General features: G+C 42.3%; 1 protein-coding gene across 5 annotated transcripts in view; it reads left to right on the top strand.

Moving 5' to 3' along the window:
• The window catches only part of LOC141780182 (protein shisa-9), a 167,182-nt gene that overhangs the window by 93,231 nt on the left and 51,382 nt on the right, over nucleotides 1-22,569 (top strand). For 3 of the 5 annotated variants that reach the window (XM_074655298.1, XM_074655299.1, XM_074655300.1), the window contains 3 exons: nucleotides 3,387-3,494; nucleotides 4,352-4,467; nucleotides 14,990-15,112. In XM_074655298.1, the coding sequence (XP_074511399.1) occupies nucleotides 3,387-3,494; nucleotides 4,352-4,467; nucleotides 14,990-15,112 (347 nt within the window). The remainder of the gene's footprint in view (nucleotides 1-3,386; nucleotides 3,495-4,351; nucleotides 4,468-14,989; nucleotides 15,113-22,569) is intronic. The other 2 variants (XM_074655301.1, XM_074655302.1) reach the window with 2 other exon arrangements.

Below are 22,569 nucleotides of genomic sequence, written 5' to 3'. Positions count from 1 at the left end.
TTAAAGAATGGGTCCCCAGAAAAAACGTTTGGGAAGCACTGCGATAGAACATCTGCCATGAACAAATGACATAAACATACAAAGAAAAGAACCAGTATGACCTTCACAACGGCACCGAATACTTAGCGTCTATTTAGAGTCTACTGTGTTGAATTGCGTTATGGAGTACAGGTGTTCATGTGTTTAAGCTTACTGCTCCCATGACCACAGGCAATCATTTCACAGCGGGCTAATAAAAAGACAATTGCTCTGCTGCATTTAAGAAGGCTGCGTTCAGGGTTTCAACAGTGAGATTAACAGTGAGGAAATATTTATGGCTCTCTTGATAGCAGCTCTTATAGGTCACAGCTGATTTGTTGACTATGTCGCTATAATTTCCTTGTCAGTGGCTACATGTTGGTGTTGATCGTTCTCTTGTTAATGTGAGCAAATACTGGAAAAGTTATAAAAACTAATTAACCCTCATACTACCGACTGGGGTCCCCGCAGAGCCCAGAGGTCTACTTTTTGTTATATCTCACAGGCACTTTATTCTATTATTGCAATTTTTCATGACTTTGTCAATCAATTTGTTCCTAATGACTTCCTATCTTTGTTTTCTGCCTCTGTTTTAATTAGTGCTTTTTAAAAAAGACCAATGTATTGGGGTTCCTGGGGGGGGGGCCCCAGTCATGCATTTTAAATAGCTAAATTAAAATAGATAGATAAAATGTTTGCCATGGGTCCTAAATTAAAGTATCACACACTATCAGTGTGGGAGGAAGGGGCACTTGAAGGAGAACAACGCAGATGCAGCAGACACAGATTCCCTCATGTGCTCTGTCTATTTCCATTTTACACAATATGCAAATGAATTGAACATTTCCTAAAATAGTAATTAGATGTTTTCTTCACATGACAGTAATTACATAACAATTTTTAATAAAAAGTTTTGAAAAAAAGTTTCTCATCATTTTGCTATGATGGTTGTTTCTTACAGTAGTTTATTCTTGGGTCACCAGTCGGTAGTCCTTGTACAGTATAGTGACCGACTGGGTCGAGAATAGCGACCGACTGGGTCTAGCGAGCGACCGACTGGGTTGAGTATAGCGACCGACTGGGTCGAGAATTGCGACCGACTGGGTCTAGCGAGCGACCGACTGGGTTGAGTATAGCGACCGACTGGGTCAAGAATAGCGACCGACTGGGTCTAGCGAGCGACTGGGTCGAGAATAGCGACCGACTTGGTCTAGCGAGCGACCGACTGGGTTGAGTATAGCGACCGACTGGGTCGAGAATAGCGACCGACTGGGTCTAGCGAGCGACCGACTGGGTTGAGTATAGCGACCGACTGGGTCTAGAGAGCGACCGACTGGGTTGAGTATAGCGACCGACTGGGTCAAGAATAGCGACCGACTGGGTCTAGCGAGCGACCGACTGGGTTGAGTATAGCGACCGACTGGGTCGAGAATAGCGACCGACTGGGTCTAGCGAGCGACCGACTGGGTTGAGTATAGCGACCGACTGGGTCTAGCGAGCGACCGACTGGGTTGAGTATAGCGACCGACTGGGTCTAGCGAGCGACCGACTGGGTTGAGTATAGCGACTGACTGGGTCTAGCGAGCGACCGACTGGGTCTAGCGAGCGACCGACTGGGTTGAGTATAGCGACCGACTGGGTCTAGCGAGCGACCGACTGGGTTGAGTATAGCGACCGACTGGGTCAAGAATAGCGACCGACTGGGTCTAGCGAGCGACCGACTGGGTTGAGTATAGCGACCGACTGGGTCGAGAATAGCGACCGACTGGGTCCAGCGAGCGACCGACTGGGTTGAGTATAGCGACCGACTGGGTCAAGAATAGCGACCGACTGGGTTGAGTATAGCGACCGACTGGGTCGAGAATAGCGACCGACTGGGTCTAGCGAGCGACCGACTGGGTTGAGTATAGCGACCGACTGGGTCTAGCGAGTGACCGACTGGGTTGAGTATAGCGACCGACTGGGTCGAGAATAGCGACCGACTGGGTCTAGCGAGCGACCGACTGGGTTGAGTATAGCGACCGACTGGGTCTAGCGAGCGACCGACTGGGTTGAGTATAGCGACCGACTGGGTCTAGCGAGCGACCGACTGGGTTGAGTATAGCGACCAACTGGGTCGAGAATAGCGACCGACTGGGTCTAGCGAGCGACCGACTGGGTTGAGTATAGCGACCGACTGGGTCTAGCGAGCGACCGACTGGGTTGAGTATAGCGACCAACTGGGTCGAGAATAGCGACCGACTGGGTCTAGCGAGCGACCGACTGGGTTGAGTATAGCGACCGACTGGGTCTAGCGAGCGACCGACTGGGTTGAGTATAGCGACCGACTGGGTCTAGCGAGCGACCGACTGGGTTGAGTATAGCGACCGACTGGGTCTAGCGAGCGACCGACTGGGTTGAGTATAGCGACCGACTGGGTCTAGCGAGCGACCGACTGGGTTGAGTATAGCGACCGACTGGGTCTAGCGAGCGACCGACTGGGTTGAGTATAGCGACCGACTGGGTCTAGCGAGCGACCGACTGGGTTGAGTATAGCGACCGACTGGGTCTAGCGAGCGACCGACTGGGTTGAGTATAGCGACCGACTGGGTCTAGCGAGCGACCGACTGGGTTGAGTATAGTGACTGGGATGAACGACTAATCAGTTTTTCTTTTCTTCAGATGACATTAATTACATAACTGGTAATTTTGAGAAGAAGTCCATTAACATTTTGCTTTGATGGTTGTTTCTTACAGTAGTTTATTCTTGGGTCCTCAGGGACCCCAGTCAATAGTCCTTGCATGTTAAAAAGGCTGGTAGTATGAGGGTTAAAGGGCGGGTCCTTTTGTATTCTGTTCTGTTTTTTTTATTCTGGAACCGCCCACTCAGCCACTGCAAAGAGCAGTGATGTAGGTTTCCAAAGTAAGCTAATCAATAAGGTTATGAATAATGTCAATGCTAGCACTAGCTGAGCTGAGTCAAAGTTAGCTGTGTTAAGTTTGGAAATGACTGAAAGGGTTGGTTTGGAAGTGGGGTTGTGTGTATACTCCCACGTTCAGCGAGGTAAAATGACTGTTTTGTGAATGGAGTCTGGCGGTGTTGGGCTGTCTGAAGGCGAGGTAAAGCGGCTGTGTACAGGAGCAGCAGAAAAACATATTTTAGCCACCTTAAAAAAATCAATATCAGTTTAAGTGTCCGCTATATTTAGAATATACCTCGCCATCAGACAGCACTTTCCTACGGGGGATTGAAGCAGTTATATATCACGGTCTTCAAGACAAGACCGGACTTCATTCTCAAAACAGTCATTTTACCTGGCAGAACACGGGAGTTGCTGGTCTACCGCTGCATCGATCGGTTAATTTGTTTGTGTTATTGTGACTTTCAGATCTGAACTAGCGTGGCGTCCAAACAGCAATACATTGCATAGCTGCGATGCCGGTACTCCTGTCTGCTTCTCCAAACTGGAAGCACGCCGACCGCCAACTAAGTTACTGTACGTAACATTAATACACTGACTATAAGGATGTATACATACTGTACATGTAGCAGCGTCATCATCCAGAAACCTATGTCAGGTCACATGGGGAAAAGTTTTTAGAAGGGCTTGAAGAGAAAATAGCATACATACATTGACCAAAATTTAAATACAATTAGATTTACCACTGGGAAGCTACAGAATGATGTAAAAAAAAAAAAAAAACACATCCGGATTTGATTTTTTGTTTTTTGTTTACCTTATTAAACTGCAATCACACATATGACAGGGATGCAGCTTTGTATGAGACACACTTTGAGAAATCAGATGACTTGGCTGAAAGCACCACAAAACATCCTTTCATCTTCTACAGTTCATATCCTTGTTTACAGCTGCAGGTTTTGAGTGCTCTGAAAGAGTTAAATCTGCATGTTGGAAGGCTGTTTCCTGCCTGTGTTCCAGTTTTGAGGACGCATCAGAACTTGTTCAAAGGCATCAAACAATAAAAGATGGCAAGAGGGGAAGTTGATTTTTTATTTTTTTTTATAAATGATTGATGCTCCCAGTTGGCAAACATCCAGAGACTCATGCTTTTCATCCTCGATTCCACTTTCTTGAATTTAATTCTGAGCGTTTTTCTGTTTGGGTTTGTTTTTTATAGACGTGTACAATCTGTTTCAAACTTTTCTTCATCCTCTGGTAGAGCTATTAACATGAAGGCAGTTTGGATACTTTTAATAATGGATTTTCATATTATGTCCACATAAACATGTGTTCCTTTTTTCTATCTTTTCTCATCATCTCACTCTTCACATCTCTCTAACAAGGTCCCTTCAGTCCTTTTTGTAAATGTGTGTTTTTCGTCCTCCCTCCAGGACTCTGACAGAGCTCATGAAGCAGCCGGGGGAGGCAGGAATGGTGGATGGAGCCGGGGTTCATCATCCTATTGGGACCAACGGCATCTCCGCCAGGTCACTACGCTCCAACAATGGTCAGTCCTCCATGTGGGTGTCTATCAATCTGTATGGGTTCGCATTAGGGCTAGGTATTGTTTCAAAAATTACGATACTAGTACCCTTAAATATGATACCGGTACTAACAGAGTACTTTGTTTGATTCTATTTGTTTCTACTTCATTCGATACCCATCATGTGAATGGAAGCATTTATTTTAATCACACGCCACAGGTGTGTAGTATAGCTATACTATCGAATGCTTTGGTGTCATCTCAACACACTGAACTTCGCACTCGCCTTCACGTGTGGGTTGTAGCTGCTGTGGTAGTCATTTACACGTCGCAGCTCTGAATTTCTAGTTTCCAACGATTCCAAGCACGATATTGTAGAATTATGAGGAAATGATCGCAGATCCTTTGATCACGACTTCGTCCTTCTATTTACAAAGTTTATTTCTGTACGACTTTATTGTTAAAATGCTTCGTAACAAGACACAGTTTGGACAACATACCTGGACAACATAAATGAGACCTCAGCTTTCCAAAACGGTATGGTATGCATATGTTCTATAAATAGATCATCATCCATCGTGACTTTTTGTAACTACGCAACAAACCTGTTTCGACCCGATACCGGGTCCGTCGGGCTTGAGAGATTAAATCGTAGAATGCTCGTGGTGATTGGCTGCAAGCAAAGCCATACAAAGTGTTTTTTTCTAGATCAGGTTACAAAAAGGATCGAAAGCAGGCACCATTTGACTGGAGAAGTTTCGAACCTACGTGATACTAGGTTATTTCGGTCGATATACCTTAAAGGTTAAAGCCTACCGATAACCAGCCCTAGTTTGCATGCCAGCAAGCTGAGCTGATAACAGATGTTTTGCAGTTGCAACACAAATCAACTACAGCTTGTGCAATAATAGAGGTCCAATGCATAAAGTAGTCCTTTTTTTTTATTTATACACTGTATATAGTGTAGTTTTATGTTTGTGTGTCAGTTCAGATCAGTTAAATTACGAGGCGTGTGTTAGAGCAGTGGTTCCCGACCCTTTTTATCAGCCGTACCCCCCCTGTCAGATGAACTCAAGTAGGCCTACCCCTTCATTGACACCACCATTTATTTACAGTAAACCGTTTCTCTATCTATTTTTAGCAAACTATATTTCAACTGTTAACCGTTACTTTTAGCTAACCTTTTCAACTGTTTATCAAATGCTTTTAGCTTACTATATTTTTCTATTTTGCTATTAAGCTACTAGCCTATATTTCAACTGTTTATCCATTAAGTTAAGCTAACCATTTAGCTAAGAATATATTTTATCTAACTATATTTTAACAGTTTATCTATTTCCTTTAGCTAAGTATTTGAACCATGTATCCATTAGGCTGCTTTTAGCTATCTATTTTATCCTTTTCTCCATCATTAGCTATCAACCTCTCTGCTCACTTCCTAACTAGTTTTCCCATACATATGTGGTTTCCAGGTGTTCCAGCTGACTCAATATATTTTTTTCATATTCAAATCATAATGTCTTTCAAATTAGTTTCGCTACTCCACACTGGAGAAGCACCCCGTAGGGTACACGTAGTAGGTACCCGTGCTTCGGATTCACTGTCTTAGAAGCGACGAGAGTAATTCAGAAACAATCGGGGGGGTCATTTAATTGAGAGGTTTGGGACAAAGCCTTAATATCCACTGAGACACAACACAGTGACAGTGAAGACACCATAGACCCATTAAAAGCACATATGTGTTTACATGTCTGCACCTGAACCCCCTTGTACCCGTTTACACATGTAGGTCTCACTCTCTAATTGCCGTCTGTCTGTCTTAACACATAAACACGAGCACACATGTGTCATCCATGGGGCGAAGAGGCGCAGGGACAGACAGGCCATTTTTAATTAAGATGTAATTAGCCGTGTTCCAGCTCCAAACCCACAGAGGGGGACGCTGTGTGACCCATCTGTCTGCCTCTTTCTCTTTTGACCACACACACAGCACACACACACACACACACACACATATACACGCTCAATATAACCCCCGTGCTTCTTCAGTGGTTTGAGACTCAAATTAGTGCGTATGTTTCCTGAGGGCCCATTTGCGACAAGAGTGATGGCATGTTTTAAAGGACAAAGGTCCCCGTTGCCTCACTATTTTGTCCTCGTCATCAGGCAGCAGCAGTGAATATGTGAGCCAAGCTTTGGTCCAGTTGTTTTCTAGTATCCACACTGATTTGTATTACATGTGTTTGACATAAATGTCTTTATTGTAAACCACTTCATTTATTATGTGGTTGCTCACCAAAGCATGCATAAAGCCATATGATATCCATAAACATGATAGCTGCTTTATCGAGCATTCACGCAAAGATACAAACAACTGTTACCAGATGTTTCATATGCTCCGATTCATATATTAATCATTATCGTTTTCATATTTCCCACTGTTACAAATGCCCGCGCTACAATGCACATGCAGTATTCATACACACATACAGACAAAAAGAAAAACGCCGAAGCTTCTGCCTTTACTTTCATCCTCCCACCATCGCAATAAACAAGTTTTTGGCCTCTTTTTCACCCCATACTGCGCTTATTAGCACTCTGCTTTCTTCTGTCTTGCTTTGCCTCGCTCCTTCCATTTTTCGTTCTTCCCCCTGCTATTTAATCTCCCTTTTTACCTCCTCTGCTTTCTCACATTATTTCGTCTTCATATTTTGTCTGTAGTCTTCAACATCATTATCTAATCAGCCTTTAAGCATCGTGCACACACATTTTAGTACATGCTGTACAGCAGGTAGTGCTGCTGTGATGGCATTTTCAGCATTTTTGTCATTAATATTTATTGTGTGTGATATCTTTTGATTGTTGCTTTTTTAAATCTGGTGGATCGGGTGGATGCGCTCATTAAAAAACGAAAATTAATCTTGTCTTTTGAAATGAAGCTGGAAGGTTTTGGCTCCATTTTATACCTAAAGATAATATTGACTGTAGTTCTCAAACCACATTTTGTTGTGTTTATCAAACTTTTCCGTCTTATTGTTGTCTCTCTCCTTTCTGCCCAAGTTACCTCCATGATTAGATGTAATGACCAGGGCTGTCAAAGTTAACGCAATAATAACGCAAATTTGTTTTTACGCCACTAATCTCTTTAACGCATTAACGAAATAGATCTTTCGAAGGTTGTAGTGGGCTCAGTTTTATAATAACGCTCCAAACTTGCACTACATTTTGGCAAGGAAAAACTGGCTTGGCCATTTTCAAAGGGGTCCCTTGACCTCTGACCTCAAGATATGTGAATGAAAATGGGTTCTTTAGGGTACCCACGAGTCTCCCCTTTACAGACATGCCCACTTTATGATAATCACATGCAGTTTTGGGGCAAGTCATAGTGAAGTCAGCACACTGACACACTGACAGCTGTTGTTGCCTGTTGGGCTGCAGTTTGCCATGTTATGATTTGAGCATATTTTTTATGCTAAATGCAGTACCTGTGAGGGTTTCTGGACAATTTGTCATTGTTGTAGTGTTGTTAATTGATTTCCAATAATAAATATTTACATACATTTACATAAATCAAGCATGTTTGCCCACTCCCATGTTCATAAGAGTATAGTAATAATTGACAAATCTCCCTTTAAGGTACATTTTGAACAGATAAATAAATTGTGATTAATCATGGAATATCATGCGATTAATCATGATTAAATATTTTGAATCGATTGACAGCCCTAGAAATTTCTAGCACTTACAGTACTTTACACAAGATGGAAGAAGAATTATTCCTTATTATAATACTACACCACTCAAGGCAATGAAATAAGACGAAAAAGAAAGAATAAATCCTGTGGATAGAAAGATAACAAAAAAGGGCAAGGAAATAAGAGAAGTAAGGCTGTGAGAGGTGTTAAAGGGGGGGATAAACAGGGCAGAGTGTATGTAAGTGTGTGTGTTTCAGGGGTTGAATGGGGGTACAGGGCGATGACAGTAGGGCCGATGGGATGAAGCCGTCTCGATCCCTCTGTGTCAGCCGTCTCTTAATTAAACACATTTAATCCTTCAGGCCACTTAGACAGAGAGAGAGAGAGACTGAGAGGAAAAACCGAGAGATGTGAGGGGAGTGAAAGACACCGAGAGGAAAAGAGAGAGGACGGTAGACAGATGGGCATAAATGTAGATGAAATCCCTCACATGTTTGAGTTAAAGTACTTTTCAGAGGAGGTTGGCGATGGCACAAAACTGTTCTCCCTCCCTCTCCGTGATTTGAATTTTAAGGCTCATCCAAAAGACTTCTTCTAGGCAGTATGGAAAATTATGCTTCACCACTTTGTCCAAGACCTGCAGCAAAATGGCTCACTTATAATGATAATAATGACAACATTATTGCCTTTCAATGGGGAAAAATAGCATTGAAAATTGAATGTCTAAAGTAAAAGCAGTTTGAATCGTATCTAGAAATAGATTCAGCAGCCGTTTTTTAGCCACGCTAGAAGCCTGACTGTCTGGATGACAATGTCATTCTGTCTGTGGGTCTCCCAAGTTTTTGGTCCAGACTGAGATAGCTTGGCAACCGTTGGCTATATTGCCAATAAATTTGTTACAGACATTCATAGTCCCCAGAGGATGAATCCTACTGACTTTTTCTTTTCGCACCACCATAAGGTTGGCTATTTTGCTCAGTGAAACATCTCCCCAACTATTGAATGGATTGAATATTTAGTGCAGGCGTTCATGTTCCCCTCAGAAAGAATTGTAATAACTTTGGTGATCCGCTGACTTTTGATCTAACGTCATCAAGTCAAAAATGAATGAACTAATATCTGGAAAGCAAATGACATTTCCATCAGCTTCAGCTGTACTTTGTGTTTAGTGCTAATTAGCAAATGTTAGTATGCTAAACCAAGATGGTGAACATTATACGTGCTAAACACCAGCATGTTCGTATTGTTGGCATTGAGCTCAAAGTACTTCTGTGCCTGAGTACAGTCTCACAGAGCAGATATACTGTATGGCTGTAGACTCTTATGTAGTTTTATTTATTTTTATAGCACCACGTAGGGTCTGAAATTAGCACCCGCCACCCACCAAGTGCGGGTAAATTGTTGGCAGTGGCGGATAAAATCATCAGGCCATTTGTCACTTTGGCGGGAAAGGAACAACGCTGCTGGGGATGGGAAAAGAGAATCGGTTCCCATTGAGAACCGGTTAGTTGTCCGATTCCTTGGCATCTCATGCCTCCATGTCCATCGATTCGTCTGTATTGATGCTTACTGACAATTACGCATGCATAATGACTCAAATGTCATGTTTCGGTTTGTTTTGGACCGGAGACACGATAAAGAGAAAAAAAAGCGCTCAAAAGTATGGTGCTACTAAACCTGAGGGGCGCACTAAATCTTTTCCCTGGTAATGCTTGTTGTGTAGTGGAAGCTTCATAATGATGAAAAACGTGTCCCTTTCAAAACTGAACATTTTTACACTCCAAATATGCTGCAGTTACAAAGAAGAAGAATGTAGAAAAGTAAACTTTGCAGGCCCTGCCGACTGCCGACTCCTGATCAATAGCATCATTAAACTAGCGACGACACTCAGCAGATTACTTCCTGCTCTTAACACAGTTCAAATTACTATCAAATTACCATCAATAGGTAACAGATTCTTCTGTATTAACTGTAAATAATGTAAATCGCATGTTTTTTTAACCTTCTCTTTAACTTTTTAAACCAAACAACATAAATCAGGTCATATAATGACTTTAACTTGGCTTCAAAATAAAACTATTAATAATAATTCACAACAATGTTACGCTGTGAACAACAAATCTGTGTTGAAATCAACAGGAGGAGAGTTAGTAACGTTACCTGGTAGCAGCCGATCGGGCAGCACAGCGCTTCTTGGCTAAATAACGGAACTACTAACGTTAAAAGAGTTGCTATTATGGTGCGTTCAAGCTCTGTTCAGTGACAATTTGTGTCGGGCGAAGGTAAATTATAACGTTATCATGATGTTTTATCAAATCAAAATACAGTAATTTATTTCCTAATCATTTTAATTGTGTTTTTATGCAAATAACCACTATAGATGACAATAACAAAGTACAGTACAGTACTGTATACAGAACCCTCCCACCCCTAGAAAATAGGACTTCCCCAGAAGCTACGGTGTAATTCCAACTCTATTTTACCAAGTAATTTACCATGCATATAGTGTTTTTTTGTGTAAAATATGTGAAACATTGAATGACATCAGATCTAAATGTTATTCCTTCATTTAGCGCAGAGATTTTAAAAGTGGCAGATATAAAATTTCCGAGTGGCAGAGAAAAACTCTACTTGCTTGCCAAAGTGACAGGCAGTGAAAAAAGTTAATTTCAGACCCTGGCATCATGTATCTTCAAATATCAAACCGCTTATCCGTCTTTCCTATTTTTTCCTGTCTCTCTTTACTGTGGATTTTGAAATAATAAATAATAATTGTCGTTTATTCTGAACTTGTAGGTTCATACAATAGCGGTCGTCAACTTTTCTTACACATCCACCCTGACTTGCTGACAAATGCAGATATAAATGCACAGAATGCAAAATGTGCACAACAGATTATGATATCTTTATTGCCTTTCCATGCAACTTCTCTAAAGTAATTTCTAGAAATCTGCAGTCTGTAAAAATGCAAAAACAAGGCAATTCTGCAGTAGGCTGTTGCTGCACAAGTTAGAGTGCAGTGAGAATAGGATGAAAATACACTGTGCTGAGCCGCTTTCCCTAATGAAGACAGCAGCCCAAATCCTCATGTTTCCTCTCTGAGAAAAGAATGATCTCCTTATCTGACTCTCCTGCTCACCCGTGCTCTTTTTCAAGGCCGATATATTTCTAATACCATGTAAGAGATGAACTGAGGGATAAAGAGTGGCAGGATGTAAAGTCTGAGGCTGGCATGTTTAACAGAAAGAGAGGAGAGAGGGGAAACACAAGGAGGAAAAGTATCGAGGTCATGCGGCGGTTACAATGAATGAATCGGTGAAACGGAGAGTTTTTTTTGTGTGGTTACAAAAGACAGCTGATGATGTGATGGAGAGGAAAAGGGGGTTGACGGAGAGAAGTTCTTGAACAAAGTCAAAGAACGAGGTAATGGGGAGTGGAGAGAGAGACAGGAGGGAGGAGATGAAAATTAGATGAGGTTAAATGAGACATACTTTAACAATGACATTACTGAGGCATGCGATGGGAGGAACGGCGTGGGCGGAGGGGGACAGACGGGCGAAGGTAAAGAAAGAAGGATGACAGGGAGGTGAGAGGGGGGTTGACGATGGCAATGATAGGGTGGGTGTGACACGAAATGACCGAAAAGAGGGTGGAATTAAAAAAGAGAGGCAAGGTGAGGAGCGAAAAGGAGCGAGCGAGAGAAAGAAGGGATAAAAAAAAGAGTGAAAGAGCTGGAGAAAAAGAAAAAGAGAGGGGCAGGAAGGGTGAACGGAGACAGAGATGGAGAGAATAGATGGAAGAGACAACATGCTGCTAGCTGCGAGGGGGACAGCTGGTCAGCTGCTGCCCTGCTCTGTTCTGGTGTGGAGAGCTGCCCTGAGGACAGTCACCCTGCTCTGCACACACACACACACACACGCAGAAGGTTGCATGTATACATACAAACAAATTACACACAACACAGACCGGGTTAAACACACATTTCTTTCGTGTTTTACTGTACAGATAGAGAGCAGAGGTTACGGGTGGTTACGGGCGATATACGTATCGTGATACTGTAAGTATCGTAAGGCAATATATTGCAATTTTTTTTTAAATAAAATTTTAGGAAAACTGTCATAGTATAAAGAAAACACCAGCATATGCATAAAATCTGAGTAAAAAAAGTGTAATTTATTTTTAGGCAATCAGAACAGTGGGTCTGCATTTACATTTATCACAGTGCCTGTAACATCCAACATCATAGCACGACTTTGAGAGGACGCATCTCTTTGCAAATTAAATAAAGTATTGACTGAGTTAATCTTTGCATGTAAACTATTAATACAAAATCGATACAGTGTTTTTGAGAATTGATACAGTATCACAAAGCATAATATCGTGATATTCGATTTTCTTTTTCTATATTTTCTTACACCCCTAGTGGTTTCAAGGGGATGGTACAGGAAGAAGGTGGAGACAGTATGAGTGAGATAAAGGTAAAGATTTGGAAGGAAAGGAAGGAGAAGAAATTCTCCACAGACTAGAGCAGATGACTGGAAATCAGTAAAAGAAGTGAGACAGTGAGTGATTATATAAAAGTGAGAGTGAGAGATGGAGAGGAGTATCAGCCAGGCGATGGGATGTAAATAAGGAGGTGTGGCAGGGGAGGAGGAGTGAGAGCAGAACAGATGGCAGAGAAGAAGAGCGGGAAGGAAGATGGAAAGCTGGGAATGCGAGAGCGCTCCCAGATCACTTATAGCTGATGTCAGCCGTGCCAATGCTGCCTCTAATTGTAGCACCGACTGCAAAGCAGAGCAGAGCAGAGCAGAGCAGAGCAGAGCAGAACAAAACAATTCTTCTTTCTTTGTTTCCTCAAATGTCTGCTGATTTCAGCACCATGGAGAGCACCGCTGAAAACAGCCGGGACTCTAACTGCTATGGGTTCTCCCTCAACTGGCTCTGCAAGAACTTAACTGTAATACATTATTCAACCTCGAACCAAGTTGTTAACCTCAAGACAAATCTTCTGAGCAAGCATATATTACCATATGTGGTAATTAAAACTGAAATCAGAATGTTAAAGCTGCTGAAATCAGGGCGGTAGCTTCCATTGAGGACACTTTGTTTATGTGGGGCAAGTTTGCACACGACAAGTAAAATAAACAATATACTACAGTACGGGGTGGGTATTTCATTGACTGATTCCAGTATTTATCGACTGAAAATACTTTAATTTTAATAATAACTTAAAAGCTAGGGCTGTCAATCGATTAAAATATTTAATCCCGATTAATCGCATGATTGTCCATAGTTAATATTATCTATATAATCTATATTATCTATATATCTATCTATATAATCAATTAACAACACAATACAATGCAAGTATTGTCCAGAAACCCTCACAGGTACTGCATTTAGCATAACAAATATGCTGAAATCATAACATGGCAAACTGCAGCCCAACAGGCAACAACAGCTGTCAGTGTGTCAGTGTGCTGACATGACTATAACTTGTCCAAAACTGCATGTGATTATCATAAAGTGGGCATGTCTGTAAAGGGGAGACTTGTGGGTACCCATAGAACCTATTTTCATTCAAATATCTTGAGGTCAGAGGTCAAGGGACCCCTTTGAAAATGGCCATGACAGTGGGAGGCATGCAGGAGGCATCCTGATCAGATGCCTGGACCACCTCAGCTGGCCCCTTTCGACATGAAGGAACAGCGGCTCTACTCTGAGCTCCCTCCGGATGTCTGAGCTCCTTACCCTATCACTTGTATCCGCGATCTCATTCTTTCGGTCACTACCCAAAAGTCACAACCATAGGTGAGGGTTGGAACGTAGATGGACTGGTAAATCGAGAGCTTTGCCTTCCGACTCAGCTCCCTTTTCACCACAACTGTACGGTATAGCGCCCACATAACCGCAGACGCCGCACCAAACCGCCTGTCCATCTCCTGCTCCATTTTTCCCTCACTTGTGAACAAGACCCCCGAGATACTTAAACTCCCTCGCTTTGGGCAAAGACTCACTTTACCCGTAACCATGGAGAAATGTCATTGAGCCAGTGTAATGGAACAATTACATGAGTCATCTGTTACCTACGTAACTGTATTGTTACACATAAAACCATCGCAATAATAATACTCCTACATGAGTTTCAGTAATTGTACCGACGGTTAAATTACCCAAACACAAATAGAAACTAGTGTCCTAGTTGCTATTGCAGCCTCCATTTAAAACCCAATGAATAATGATGCCACGGACCGTCTCAATAATGCACATGCACTGCTTTATTCAGCAGTTCTCAGAGGTAACCTTCAAAGAAACGACGCCCCTCTGTTACGGAAGGAAGACTTCAGTGGGGCATATCTGAGCTGGGCGGACTCCTCGCCTCTACTGGAGGTCTCTTCTGAGATAGGAAAAGGATTTGCATTTGTGGGGCATAATTTGCATGTTGCCGGCCTGCGAGAGAGGGAAATATAAACATCAGAGTGAGAGGGGGGGAGGAAGGGAGGAAGGGGAGGTGGGGATGGAAAGAGGGAAGGAGGGAATATTAAAAGAGGTAGAGCGGGAGGAAGAGGAGAGAGAAGGAGTGTTTGTTTGATGCGGAGAGAGGGGGAGGCGGTGGAGGAGGAAGAGGAGGGAGATAGGATCGGTGTGACATTGAAATCAAAACAAGGAAATGAGTATCATGGGAGCCCGCGGGACGGGTGTTAAGTGAAAAGACGTACTATAGGCAGGGGGCTGCTGTGTGTGTGACTGTGTGTGTGTGTGTGTGTGTGTGTGTGTGTGTTAGCATCTGTGAGAGAGAGAGAGAGGGAGTGTTTGTTTACATCTGTGCGCCCTTGATTTCTTCACTACAGTGCCACATGGGGCCAGTGCCAATTATATCCGCACTGAGCTCGTCAGCGACACCCCACCAGAGAGACAGAGAGAGAGAGACGGAGGGAAGGGAGTGAAACAGAGCAAATATGGTTTAAGAATATGTGAGTATATGTGTGTGTGTGTTCATACAAGCATGTAACCATGCTCTCATGCATGAACGTACCGTACAGTCTGTACGTCAGGTGGCCAACTTGTATTCTAATCCGGTTACGGCACCGACCATTACGTCTGAATGACTGACAGGACCCCGGGTCTCCCTACCAATCTGTTTTGCTGCATTATGGGAGTTTTTTATTCTAATTAGCGTGTGATGAGGATGTGCATGCGAACCAGAAATGACTGATCCCGACCCTTGCTGGCCTTTTTTGCGATGGCTGCTGCTGTGGCCTTAGAACCGACCCTCAACTGCTCGGCCTCAGACGACCGGATTTAATACCGCAGAACAGAGCGCATTTTATGGGATCACACAGGAATGTGTTTAACCAGGCCTGGCAGCTGTAATACATCAACACAGATGCCAGTGCGTATGTGCCTTAATATAACTGTAAACAAGCAATCCACAATTTATACAGATGTCAGCTCATTTCATCACAGTTGATAATCGGAAAGTGTCTAAATGGTCATTTCAGTATGTGAAATGAGTCGGCTTAACGTTTGATAGTAGTACGGCTCTATAGGGATGGCAATGGTTTGGTTCGGACTGAACTTTTCCCTTTGGAGCCGTCATGAGGTTCACGTTTGTTATTTTGAGTGACTATTATTGGATGGATTGCCATGAATTATTACTCATGTTCCCCACAGGATGAATTATAATAACTTTGGCGATCCCTTACTTTTCATCTAACGCCATCAGGTTTGGTTTATGGGCAAAAACCTGCACTTTGTGACACAGCTGTTGTTGCCTGTTGAGCTTGAGTCTGCCATGTTATGATTTGATCTTTGTTTCTTTCTCTCGACCTTCATATGAGCCTGGCAATAATCTATTATTATCTGACTCGGAGAGGAGAAATATGAGACGTTTGCGTTTCCCTTCTCAACATCAACTTCTAACTTTTCTCCCCCCCCCCCTCCGGCCAAACTAACTGTATCTCTCTCTCCACCCAAACTATACTGACACAGCCAAAACCACTGAACATCCCCAAAAACACCCATTTTAAATTTCCCACTTACGCATTTGTCTGACTTGCAGATATTTTCATGAATATTTGATGATTTTCACGTCACTGAAAACTTTCATTTTCTCTTTTTGCGATTCCCATCTTGAATGTTAAGTGATGTATATATATATGATAGTTAAGATTGAATTTATGAATACGACCAGATATACAGTAGGATTGAGATATCCCCCCCTGATATTTAGGGTGGGTATATCAGGTGTAAGTCAGGCTGATGATCCTCTGGTGCGTCGCTTCACTCTCCTGCTATCTCTTTTCCCGTCTCAGCCTTTCCAGTTCCCTCTCATTAGCCGCCAATCTTCTCTCATCCTCTGCCCTCTTTCTGCTTACAGCCCTGCCTCCCCCGAGGTCTCTCTCTCTTTCTCTCTCTCTCTCTCTCTCTCTCTCGCTCTCTCTCTCTCTGCTTCCCCTTTTTCTGTCATCTCTCAGTGCCCTCCTCGTCTATCTCCCCTCTTCTCCCTTTCTTCCTTTCTCTCTCTAAATCTTAGCCCGAGTGTCTGAACACTGAGCTGTCTGATCCCTCATTTTCCGACTGAACTCTAAAGTCACCCCGAAATGATCACAGAGCTACAATAAATAGACCTGATGTTCCTTTTGGTGTTTTAAGGAGTTCAAGAGTTGAACTGTTGATTGTTACAAATAAAGTTGAAAGCAAACTTTTGGGGTCGCTGGGACAAAAACCTAGAGGCAACGTGACGAAAATACAGCGTTGTGACCCCGAGAAAAACAAAGCAAAAGCTAATGAGTTGAAAACAAAAAGCTGGTGTCACATGACAATAAATAAAACTAGTACATCTGAATTGGATGATGTAAGTAAAATGAAAACAAAACACCATATTGCACTAGAAAACAATCCGAAAAAAAACATGTGGGTGGAAAAAAAACTGTTTTTTTAAAGCAGAAAATAAAATGATTCAACAAGCAAAACGCATGGATGGGGGTGATGCCGCTCTATTTATCCTAGTTCTGTGAAGATCTGTCGCCGCCGCTGAAAGTCAACCAACTCACAGAGGAGGAATATCCAGAATAGGCTTATTAATAAGCCAGGGCAGCGACAGATTACGGCTTTAGTGAGCCGCCAAAACAATGAATGAGACTGACAAACAGAGAGACACAGCCAGACAGGCAGAAGGTCATGGAATGATTGGAAATATTGGCTGATCAGCAGTACACCCTGAAGAAAACAGTCATTAGTCATTTGCCTCCCCCCTAAGGCAAATTTGTGATTTGTGATTTTGGGCTATACAAATAAAAATAAATAAATTAGGGCTGTGTATTGGCAAGAATCTGGCGATACGATACATATCACGATACAGGGGTTACCATTCAATATATTGTGATATATTGCGATACTGTAAGCAAGGCGATATATTGCCGTTGATCATTTTTTTAACCACCAATCTGAGTTTAAAAAAGTTTACTTTTTCATGCAATCTGAACAGTGTGGTCTGCGTTAGCCTTGATCACAGTCTGTGTAACATCAAACATCACAGCACTACTTCGAGAGGGCACATACACTGAGAGGGTACATCTCTTTACAAATGACATAAAGTATTGACCTAGTCAATCGATACAGTATCACATAACATAATATCCGATATGTTCGATATCTTCTTACACCCCTTACTGTTATATTGCAACATTAGTAAATTATGAAATAATGTTTTGCATCGTGGCTATGAGTGTGCGACTATCTTCATTCACACCTTTTAGATTTTTTTTTTTTTTATATCATTCTGTGGTGTTCCTTACAGTATGTATTCAAATCCCAACATTCAAATTTTGGTTGAGGTATGTATGTTTTAGCGTCAAAATGCTATTTTCCCAAGCCCTAAAACCTTTTTCCCACGTGACCTGAGGTAGTTTTCCGCATGATGATGCTCTACATATACTTTATATATACATATATATCCTTATCTATAGTCAGTGTGTATTGCATACAGTAACTTAGAAGGCGGTCGGCGTGCTCCCAGTTTGGAGAAGCAGGCAGGAGTACTAAGCTATAAGAAATATACTGCTGTGTGTTAGTTTGGATCCAAAAGTCACACAATGACACCAACAAACTAATCGATCAATGCAGCGGTAGACCAGCAACTCCCATGTTTTCACAAGGTAAAAAAACTTACTGAGGTAACCTACGTCAATGCTTTTTGCTAGCAGCTGAGTGGGCGTTTCCATTTGAAAAACCCTAAAAAGAACACATATGGAGTTGACCTTTAAACTAATTCAGCAGCATTTTTGCAGTTTTGATTTTTCATAGTAGCCACTTGTGTTCTTAATTGTATGTATGATTTATTATTGATTCCATCCAATAGTTGCTGAGACGTTTCACTCAAAACCACAAACATGCAAAGCACGCAGGAAACGTGCTAAGGGCTTTTATTTTATTTATTTTACTTATCTTATTTAACGGAGTGTTCATGAAGATTCCAACCCAGTGAAACACATAGATATACAATGTCAACTAACTATTTTCTACAGATGGATCTTATGAATTTGTGGATTTAGAAGATTTAGTTCTGGTTTATCCAGCATCACGTCATGTGGGTCTCTGCGCTCTTGTTTAGGTGAAGTTAATACACTTCGAACCCTGCAGCTGCTGCATATAGAGGACATGTTTATCATGTATACAGCATGCATAAGGGACTGCAGAGTGTCTCCGGGCATATCTGTATACTGTTATTTACACGTGTGCATGAAGAGCAAAGATGCTTGTGTGTGTGTGTGTGTGTGTGTGTGTGTGTGTGTGTGGGGGCGTGTGTTTGCATGCTTGTGTCTGTGTGCGTGCATTGATCCAGGGCGGTGTGGGGGTTTTGTTTTCTCTGTCATTTGAAGGACACCAGACCCCGCTCTGCAGCGCCACGCGCCAAGCAGTCATGACAGCCCCCCCAACACACACACACACACACACACACACAGCAGTGACAGCCACCGTGGACAGACGATTTCATAAATTGCAGCTCAATAGAGACAAATGACGCCACACATTGGCAAGACATTGTGTGCTGTCTAAATGCATGGGGGTTGTGTATTACGCATGTGTGTGTGCGTGTGTGCGTGTGTGTGTGTGTGTGTGTGTGTGTGTGTGTGTGTCTGTGTGTGTGCGTGTGTGTGCGTGTGTGCGTGTGTGTGCGTGTGTGTGTGTGTATGTATTGGAGATGGCAAGAGGAAACTGAGGGAGGTTGTGTTGTGTCTATCACCTCCTCTGCCTCCAGCCATCCCCAGGGTCAACCATTATGGATTGACACATTTTTACACATTTTGACCTTAAAAAAAAATGTGTGTGAGTGAGCGGAAGCGTGCGGCCATGGGATTGTAGTTGTGTGTAAATGTTTTTTTTCCTGTCTGTTTCCATAAGATATAAGATCACCAAGTTTTTTTCCTCGAAGATAACAGAATGAACTCCACGTATGAAGTAAAGAAGGAGTCATCAAGTCTATTAGGGGTGTAAGAAAATGTTGAATATCGTGATATTATGTTTTGTGAAACTGTATCGATCCTCAAAAACACTAGAGTTTTGATTAATAGTTTACATGCAAAGATTAAGTTATGTCATAACTTTGTTTCATTTGCAAAGATATGTATCCACTCAGTGTGTGTGCCCTCTCAAAGTAGTGCTGTGATGTTGGATGTTATAGGGACTGTGATAAATGCAAATGCAGATCCCACTTTTTTTACTCAGATTTTATGCATATGGTTGTGTGTTCTTTATACTATGACAGTTTTTCTAAAATTATATTTAAAAAAAGAAAATTGCAATATATCACTTTGCTTACTGTATTGCAATATATCACAATATATTGAACAGTAACCCCTGGGTCATGATACGTATTGGGTGTTATATGTGACACATTGAAGAGGAAGGTTTTTTCACTGTGTGCAAAAGCACTTAGCCGTCCTGTATGTGCAAGTATAGGGTGTCATTTTCATGTGTATGGAGCAATGAGTGGCGAGGCAGTTCAAAGGGAGAATGTGGATTTCCATGGATGTGTGTGTGCACGTGTGTGTGTATTTGGGAGTGTGTCTGTTGGAGACTGATATGCCGAGCCCCTGAGTGAGGTGCAGCGCATGGCTATACATTAAATGGCCAGGATTAGCCCCGACTGCTGCGGGCTCACTGATAGTATTACTGTTATGGAGCGGCTGGGAGGGATCGGGCTCCATTTCGGCTCTGTTATTCTGTCATAATGAGGCATAACCCCTCTCATAGAGGACTCAATGGGTTCCTGGTTAATGCATCAGGGCCAAGGGTAGCACTTGTGCTGACTACCAGGGAGGGAGATGACAGGGGTGGGAGTGTGAGAGAGAAAGAGAGAGAGCAGGGAGGACAGAAAATCTGCCAGCAGAAAAGTACATTTACAAGACAACACAGACTGTTATCAGTAGAATGTAATTTCTACAAAGTCTGACTGCCTGCTAAGATTTAAGTTAAATTATTATAATCATCAGAATTTAAATATACAGTTTGTTTTTGTCTAAAATTGTGGGTATACACTAAAAATCAACTGGATGAAAAATGACCCAGTTTGAGTCAATATGGCACCAATGCAGCACTGGGTTAACTTTATAGTAGCCGGGGTTGTTTTGACCCAGTGTTAGTGTTATTATTTATATGACCGTTGGGCTATTTAGCCAAACTAAAATATGCTTATTTTTCATGGTTTACCATAAAACTGTCACAAATGCATTGTTAGTTGTACAAAACGGCAAAGAATAGTGACATGTAAGATTAAAAAGAGATAGAGTAGACTAGCATTAAACGCTCACTCTGGGTCAAAACAACCCCTTGTCTTGGGTGTTAACCCCTTAATGTCTTGGTGCGTTACATACAAGAAGTGGACATAGTAACCGTGATGTCACCCATTGGTTTGTTTCTGTTTTGAAGCCTCAAGTTCATCATTTTGTCCGTTACCATCTTGGCTTTTGGCCGTCACCATATTGGCTTTTGACCGTCGCCATCTTGTCTTTTGGCTGTCACCATATTGTCTTTTGGCCGTCACCATATTGACTTTTTGCAACCAGAAGTGACACGAGAGGGTGGAGCTAAGTATAACTGACCGCTGAATAAGACATTTTTAGGCGACCAAAATGTTACAATTAACTTCATGAACTGAAAACACACTGTGAAAGGGTTAAAGTTGTAAGAAAAAAACGTGGAAAGTCCCAGACCAGACAACGCCGTGGTAGCGACCTGCTAATCACAAGGTATCCACATCCTAAAGCATACCCTGCTTTATGGTCTATTTTACTCTAAATGGGACCATAATTTGCTAAATGAACATCATGCTGTATTGAAGAAGACTTGAAACTACTGATTGAGACCATAAACTCATGTTTACAATGTTTACTGAGGTAATAAATCTTGTGAGAAGTAGGCTCATTTTCTCATAGACTTCTATACAATCACACTTCTGTTTGCAACCAGAGGAGTCGCCCCCTACTGGCTGTTAGAAAGAATGCAAGTTTAAGGCACTTAAACATTGGCTTGGCTTTTCAGACCCGGATGTTGCCCGCTGGTGTTAACCCATTTTTGCCTTGGTGCTATATTGTCCCACATTGGGTCAAATTTGAACCAGGAATTTAAATCATAAATGATATTAAGTTAATTTGACATACTATCAGACAAAGAAGCGTGCTTCATTAATGATTATGATACGGATGGTGATGCAGCTCTGAATGACAGCCATGCTTTCTGGGATTTTTTTAGTCCGACCACAGGCTGATCTACCCATGTTGCCATCCAGTTAGTTAACTGTCTTCGCTCTACACCACTCTGAGAGTCTGTACATGTGTTCTGTCATGTTCAACCAGAGTAATTTCCCACAATCAAACCAGCAATCTTGTTCAAGCTCAATCCTACGATTACAAGCTTAAAGATGATATCAGACGAAGGGGAAAGTGTCTTCTGGGAACCTCGTATCTCCATGAAAGGACTGAAGGAACAAAATGCTTGTTTTCATTCCCCCTTCCTTCAATTATGTGGGCAGTTCAACTACGTCATACGTAATTTGGCTTAGTCCCGCTGCCATGAAGCGTTTTGTCAGCGACTGGAAAATAAATCGTTATGGGAAGATTAAAGCTGCCTGGTTTTCACAGCGCATTACTGATTCATAAACACAACATCATAAGTGAAACCAATAAGAAGTAACAGAGGAGGATGTGCCTTTGAGAATGATGTCTCCTCCGGTCTGTGAAGGTTGCTCCTACTGTGAGCTTAAATTGATGTAGTTATCACTAAAGAAACAGTGGCTGAGCTGGGCTCTGCATGGCAGCTCCATGTGTGAGTGTGTCTGTGTGTGTGTGTCTCTGAGCTAAGCCAAACGATGCTGTAACATATCTGATTGAAATCGGTCTCACATCGGAAAAGCCAGAGCTCTGGGGAA

The sequence above is a fragment of the Sebastes fasciatus genome, chromosome 13, assembly GCF_043250625.1.
Source record: "Sebastes fasciatus isolate fSebFas1 chromosome 13, fSebFas1.pri, whole genome shotgun sequence".
Classification (NCBI taxonomy): Eukaryota; Metazoa; Chordata; class Actinopteri; order Perciformes; family Sebastidae; genus Sebastes; species Sebastes fasciatus.
This window is presented reverse-complemented; position numbering and strand designations above follow the sequence as displayed.